This window comes from Sesamum indicum, linkage group LG12 (genome assembly GCF_000512975.1).
Source record: "Sesamum indicum cultivar Zhongzhi No. 13 linkage group LG12, S_indicum_v1.0, whole genome shotgun sequence".
Lineage (NCBI taxonomy): Eukaryota > Viridiplantae > Streptophyta > Magnoliopsida > Lamiales > Pedaliaceae > Sesamum > Sesamum indicum.
Window position 1 is genome coordinate 2,875,682 of NC_026156.1, and position 7,926 is coordinate 2,883,607.

Below are 7,926 nucleotides of genomic sequence, written 5' to 3' on the forward strand. Positions count from 1 at the left end.
GCAAAACAATAAATAATAATAAGAAATGAATCAAGGATAAATTACAACGATCTCCCTTAAAGTTTTATATAGTTACGAATATTTTTATTATTTGAAAAATTACTAATATTCTCTAATTTTAACTGTTGTCTAACAATTAACCCTATCCGTTAGATTTCCATCTATTTTCTTATGGTGAACTGACCAAAATATTTAATGTTATAATTTAATTTTTTAATATTTTTACCAAGTGGATTTTTATTAACTTTTTCATCCACTCTGTTCGATTTTTTTTTATAAGTTTTTAATTCTTTCTAAAAAATATAGTAAGCAAAAAGTTGACAATTTCACACCTCCAATTTCTTCAAATATTAGGGATGTATTTTTATAATTTTTCAGATAATGAGGGGTATTCATAATTATGACAAATTTCAGAAAAAAAAAATATTGTAATTTACCGAAGAATATAATTTAGTGTGGAAGTCATATTCATCCATATATATACGAATATGATTTTTTTTATTCAAATAAGATTTGATCTGAATCGAATTAATAATAGAATAAATGTGATATTTTTGTTGTGTGACTGATAATTTAAATTCGAGAAATCGGATCTAATTTTTAATTTTGCATACACATTCTTATCCTTATCATGAACATGTTATTTAAATTGATGTGTTGAACCAACACTGATTTAAAATAATAAAATAAAAAAAGAAGACGTAGATATCCGCGGGAATCAATGTCTAGTTTGGTCATTTGAGCAAAAGTAGCGTAAGAAAATCTTTCACCATTTTCGCTGAACCCTTTTGGCCTTTTCTACAATTCTCATCGCTCTCGCGTTTACACACACTAACACACACACAGTTGTTTTTGTTGTTGTTTGGGTCTTCTTTCGGTGAGTCTCTCTCTTTCTATCTCTGTTTCTCTCTCTCTCTCTCTCTCTCTCCCCAAAGATTTCAAAGATTTCTCACAGAGTGGAGAAAGTGGGGGGGTTTTGTTGTGAAGGGGAGGGGGTTTAGAATTCCATGGGCTCAGGCCCACCGTAGGAAACCCCCTGCTCCTCTATACCCCAGATGTCGTCATCTCTCTCCAACTCCAAGCGCAAGCTCGACGATTATGCTGCCGATGACGCCCTTTCCCTTCTCCCCCTAAACCCTACGGCTACCAGGATGCGCAAGGACCAGAACGCCCTCCCCTCCTCCTCCTCCAATTCCCCTCCCTCCCCCCGCCCCCTCGCCTCCCGCCACCGATCACCCTTTCTTGACTCTTCTCGCTCCCTCACTCGCCTCCAATTTTTCGTCCGCATACTCTCTGACTACACCCTCGTACTCCATGCCGATTCTTCCGACACAATTAAATCAATTCACGAGAAAATTCACTCGATCACGGGTATTCCCATCATCGAGCAGAGGTTGATTTACCGGGGGAAACAGTTACAGTGGGAGCAGACCTTGGATGAATGTATGGTTCAAAACGATGCTGGTCTGCACTTGGTTGGCCGTATGCGGAGCACGGAGCACCCTCAGGCCTGGCAGTTGATCAACGATGTTGTTTCCTTGATTTTCTACCTCTACAAGAACAACCCTCCGCGGCCCCCGCCATCACTTCTTGCTCTGTCGCCGCCTAAAACTGTGAAATCAATGCTTCTTGAATTCTTGTCAATGACTCCACGGAATGACTCTGATCAAGCGTCTGGGCATCTTCAGATTTTCAATGCGTCTTCTGCACCCGCAGCACTGGTAATGCTCTATATGTCTTCTCATAGACCTAACAAGGAGGCTGCAGATGACGCCATTAGACAGGTTATTAGTTCCTGTAAAACTATTTTGCCTAAGCATACATATCATCAATGTGTGCCGATAGTTATGGAGTTCTGCAGGTTGTTGAATAGGGCGGCGGGAACTGATGACAAATTATATGGTTTATGTCGAAGCAGTTTGGGAACGATGCTGGAGTATATTGAGATTGGGGAAAAGAATGGGGTAATTGGGCTTCGTGATATATTTCCTTTTGTTAGTGAATTAGCAGCTAAGCTGTCCCATGATTTGGTGGTAAGTATGGAGTCAACTACTTCTCCAGGGCCATCATTGGATGACGTTACTGATTTCTCTGCATATCTGGCACCTGCAAGGAGTGAGATTAAGAAAGATGTAGGATTTTCTAGCCCAATTGGAGTTCCCTTGAGTGAGGAGTGTTTTAATGTGTCAGTGTGTTATGCAGATGAAATTATTCTTTTGCATGGGATTTTCATTGATTTACTAAGTAAATTGGAGAAGTGTTTGGTGAAAATTGAAGAGCTTGTTGACTTGGTAATGCAACAGGATGGTGAGGTGGTTATGGTTGGTTGTTGCCAGTATCTTGCTATTTTGAAGGAACTTAATAAAATTTCACAACTTTATTATGGTTGCGAAGAGATGTTTTGGGAGGTCATGAAGCGGAGAAAGGGTGCTATATGTTATCTTATTGTCAGGTATGCAAAGAGGAGTGATGACCATAAGTGGATTCTTCAGTATAAGGAAGTGACCAATTTTGAGGCAAGGAGGCATTTAGCAATGATGATGCTTCCTGAGGTGAAGGATGAGTATGATGATCTGCATGAAATGCTCATTGACCGTTCCCATCTGTTGGCGGAATCATTTGAGTACATTGCACGTGCAGATGCAGAATCACTGCGTGCTGGTTTGTTTATGGAGTTCAAGAATGAGGAGGCCACTGGTCCTGGTGTCTTGCGGGAGTGGTTTTTCTTGGTCTGCCAAGCAATCTTCAACCCTGAAAATGCCCTCTTTGTAGCTTGCCCTAATGATCGTAGAAGGTTCTTTCCAAATCCAGGTATGAAAATAAGATATTTTCTTTAACAAGATATATTGTTCTTCCTTGCAACAGTATTTTATTCTTAGATTTCATGCTGCTTCCAATTGCTGAAACTTAGATATCTATAACAAGTAAATAGATACACAGAATCCTGTCTACTACTGCTTGTCAAATTACATGCAAAAGGGAAGCAATTAGGATAAAGTATTGAATCTCTATTTTGTCATCCAGGTGAAGTTCATTGTTCTATCCTTGTCAATGCTGTGGTTTTTGTAATGCTGATTTCCCTCTCTTGTTCGATAGTAAACAATTTTAAAATATGAACTTAGGTCTTGATTATTATCTCTGAAAAGTAGTAGTAACATAATGAAATTGATGGACAGTACACAATCTATTTATTAAGTTTCCTGGCTGTTGCTGGCGAGATAAGATGAATTGTAGGCAAGAACTTCTTACTAAATTGTCATGTAGGTATAGGAAATATGTATGAAGCACCTCTTGTGGCAGCTGAAAATAAGAAACGGAAGAAGAGATTGTTGCACCATACCTGGTCATGGTAGAAATGTGATCTTTATCTTTAAAGTTTGACACCAATGAGCAAACATATCAAACTCTCCTCTGTAGTGCATTCTTTTTTATCTTGAATCACCTCCTTTTTATCTATTTCCTGGTGGGGCTCAGACTTGGGGAAACAGAGCTGACAGCGCCAAAACCAGTTATTGGCCTTAGAATATACCTGTATTATGAACTGTATTAATAACTCATTTTGGACCATAAGCTTTTGACAGTTTTTAAGATTGACAATATTCATGACCATTTAAGAAAATGTAACCCTTCTTTCTTCTACAATTTTTAGTTTTTCTTTAAAGTTTACCATGTCTGATGCGACTTTTCTTATCTCTTCATATGCTTTGTGGCTTGTGATGTGATTTTGGAAATTGAAATTATGTGATGGACAAGGTTGGTCTGAGTTTGCTTAAGAGACAAATGTGGTGATACTTCTTTTTTTGGCTATTATTAAAATGTGTGGGTTTTTCTAATGGTCAAAGTGAGTTTTTTCCTTGTTGGGTGAGGGTGGTGGACTGGTGGACAAGGTTGGTCTGAGTTTCCTTGTTGGTTGTTCTACTTGTTTCCTTTTCATTTGTGTTATCAGGATTCAGGACGAAGTGTTGGAGACTGATTAGTGATAATTTCTTGCTTTAACCAGATACTGTTGCTTCACAAATAGATTAATTTCCAACTGATACTTATTAGCATACAAAACTTATTGACAACTTTGCCTAATCTAGTGGTATGAGTCCCAGACTTGAAAATTGTATAAAAATAAGACTAAATCAGACTGGACCAGTCTGAAGATGCAACTTCTCTCAGCGCCTATGATATCCTGTCCTGATTGTATGTTTACTTTAGTTAAAACTTTCTGTCCCACAAAAGTCTCCTCCCAATCAAAGCATCATTTGCTCTCCCCCTTCTTCCAAACCCACCCTACCCCACCCCCAATTTTGTGTTTAAGCTAAACGCTATATTCTGGAGGACTTTTGAAGATTCAAGGATTTTCGAACGACTTGTGGGGAGTCAGCTTCCAGGTAGATAGAAATCTAGGGGACTCTGGGAAGACGCTATGAGGCCATGTGATGAGCTTGTATATTAGCATAATTGGTGGGCAGCTTTGGGCTGGTTTCAGAAAAATTATAAAGGAGGTCCACCCAGAGTCCAGTGGCTGTGCTGGAATGCAGCTGGCTGACTTAATTCTCTTAGCATGTAGGAGTAGTTTACACTTTTATCAGGGATGTACTGTAGATTGGTGATTCTTCTCTCTCTTCTTTTCTATCTATCTATATATTTTCTGGAATAAGACCACCTGAAGGTTATTGACACAAATTCTTGGTAGCCAACCTAATCTGGTCAGGTAAAGAGAATGGAAACCCAATCAAGAGGGGAAAAGAGGGGAATTTATGCTTTTTGTAAAGTTATGTTGTAGTTTTTCCATTTAGTGAGGTCTTCTCTCTTGGTCTCACTCATTTACCCAAGTGCAATCTGTTAACTGAGATAAGTTTGGGATTTTGAACCAATTTAGGAATCCGCTTAACCTTGAGTTATTTCTTATTGATTTTGCTACAAAATCAATTTATTTAGGAGCTTCTGAGCTTGGTTAATTTAAAATAAATGTGTATTCTTTTTTTCTGTACTTGCAATTTTCTACGCCATTTTACATGTGGAAAGGAGGTAAAACAGTTACTTGTCAGCCTATGTTGGATTCTCTTGTTTCACACTGGACTTTGGGTACCGTTTGATTTCTATTTTGCTTTAATTGGTCATGCTCTAAGAGCTATAGAAAGTAAGCATGTGTTCTTTCATTGTAGGCTAAGGTGGCCTCTGTTTTATCTGTGTAGTGGAGATTTCTGACAGTGGTCATGATTCTTTCAGTAAATTGGCATACTTCAGGAAAAAAACAGCACTTAGAAATGTTCTTCAGGGAAACCAAGAATCTATTTCACTATGACTTACTCCTATGCCTTTTCACATTTCATTTGCAATGTACTTTGATCTTGGTTTCTCTAAATCATGTTTATTAACACACTTATAATTGGATGAACTTATGATAACGCCAACAATTTTCATTGTGTTCATTGTTTTACATTTGCAGCATCTAAGGTGGATCCTTTGCACCTTGAATATTTTAGCTTCTCTGGCAGGGTAATTGCGTTAGCTTTGATGCATAAAGTACAAGTTGGCGTTGTATTTGATCGTGTGTTCTTTTCGCAATTAGCTGGGCATACTATTACCTTGGAAGATATAAGGGATGCAGATCCCTTTCTATATAGTAGCTGCAAGCAAATTTTGGAGATGGATTCTGAGGCTGTGGATCAAGATGCCTTAGGTTTAACTTTTGTTCATGAAATTGAGGAGCTGGGAACGAGGAAGGTTGTAGAGCTATGCCCTGGTGGGAGAAGCATGGTTGTAAATAGTAAAAACAGGAGGCAGTATGTTGATTCTCTTATTCAACACCGCTTTGTGATAGCTATTGCTGAACAGGTAGCCCATTTTGCTCAAGGTTTTGCAGACATTATGAGTTGTAGACGGCTCCAGAGGTCTTTTTTCCAATGCCTGGATCCAGAAGATCTTGACTGGATGCTACATGGCAGTGAAAGGGAAATCTCTGTAGATGATTGGAAAGCACACACAGAGTATCATGGATTCGTAGAAACTGATGTTCAGATATCCTGGTTTTGGAAGGTATGTTGGCAGAGTGTTTTTGGTTGATCTCCTTTCATCCAGAATACACATACATCCGCTCACAGATCCTTTAGATTGATTCCTATTGAAGCTTTTCCACTTTTGTTTGTTTATACATAACATGTTCATTATGATACTATGGCATATGTGCACCATTTAGTATCACGTATTTCATTTATGAACAGATACATAATCCTTTACTCTCCTAATTACTCCCAAATCATTTATAGAGTGAAAGAATATGGCTGAGGTTTATGTTCATGCATGCTTGTTTACACATGGGACATGTGAAACTCAATTGGTCAAGCACCAGTCTTTTGATATGCATAAATGTGAAGTTTTTGTCTTTTTGATTTCAACTTTTTCTTCGGAAGGGATATAAGATTCATGTCATTTTTTGTGAGGCTAGTAAATCAACTTTTGCTTAATGTCCGGAAATATGAATAATTTAAGCAAGCACGATCTCTTTAAGTGTCTTGTACCATCAGAATTCTGATGAAGTTACTTGTGTGACCTTGTATTCATAAATCAAATTGTAGAGTTGATGATATTTCAAAATCCCCAAACATTTCTTGTTTTCCATAAGATTTTTTTGGGAAATAAGTATGTAGATTGTCCAAAACAACGAACTCCATACCCATATTGTTGCAATGTGAATGCTTGTTTAACTAATCGTGAGGCATTGCATTACTTGAAAGTGCCCATTATAGATAATGTTTAGGGATTCTTCAACCTTTGATAGATTTATGGATTATCCTTGAACATTTCATTTGCTTACAAGCATGATGTAGACGGTGATTTAGTATAAATAGAGACATTCGCACAAATATGTTTCATGTAATTGGAAATATTCATTCTTTGTATATAGTCCCAGCTTCCCTCTGGAAGCTTTCACTTCTTTTCTGAGTACATATTTGATGCTATCCATTAATTTACACAGCTCCTCAAGATGTAAATTCAAATAGTTCCTAGACCATTTGAGATTAGTAATATAGTTAAACTGCTCCCGGATTGTCTGCCTCTTGAGTAATTTAATGGCTCTCATTTGTTTATTATGTTAATTTCATGCTTCCAGATTGTTGGGCGTATGACGAGAGAGCAGAAAAAGGTTCTCCTCTTCTTCTGGACCTCAATCAAATATTTACCTGTCGAAGGTTTCAGTGGTTTGGCCTCACGGCTTTACATTTATAGGACTTCCGAGTCCTTTGACCGTCTGCCTTCATCTCATACATGCTTTTACCGATTGTGTTTCCCTGCTTACCCTACCATTACTGTCATGCAAGATCGTCTTCGTATCATTACTCAAGAGCATGTAGGTTGCAGCTTTGGTACTTGGTAAAAATCTCGGATTTTGGGATTGTGCACATAGTAGAATTGGTATTAGTTTTGTATATAAATAGATGACTCTTTTGACTATTTTGGCACTCGACTATGAGCTGTCTCGCTTTCTTTGATAAAGATTGTAGTTACTAGTGCCCTCTTCATAAACTGTTGATATGGGTACCTCATGATTATAAGTTAAGTATATAGAGAGGCAAGAAGGGTGAAAAATTCAGGTGCCTTGAAATTGAAGAGTGGATATGGTTTCTCCTCTGTTCTTGTTCTATTGTAAATTGTAGTGTGCTTTTTGCACTAAATTCGGATATTTTGGTAAAGCGCAGATTGCCAAATTCTTGCATGATTTGGAAGCGTAAGACATAGTTGAAATTTTCACCCTTAAATACCACCAACAAAAAAGAAAGAGAAAAGAGAGATTATGACTACCTGACTCTTGATAACTTGATCATGTATTCATCTAGCCACCATGTTGAAGTATTATTTCATCACTTAAAAAAGTGGTAGTGCAAATGTAGCTAGGCTTCTACTGATTATGGTTTGCTTCATTCAACGAGAGAG

At 37.8% G+C, this 7,926-nt stretch overlaps 1 protein-coding gene across 1 annotated transcript; it reads left to right on the top strand.

The window, feature by feature from the left end:
• On the top strand, positions 779 to 7,708 carry LOC105175267 (E3 ubiquitin-protein ligase UPL5). Its single transcript, XM_011097654.2, has 3 exons — positions 779 to 2,811; positions 5,441 to 6,030; positions 7,106 to 7,708. The coding sequence occupies exons 1-3, from the start codon at positions 1,056 to 1,058 to the stop codon at positions 7,367 to 7,369; spliced, it is 2,610 nt and encodes an 869-aa protein (XP_011095956.1). The 5' UTR covers positions 779 to 1,055; the 3' UTR covers positions 7,370 to 7,708.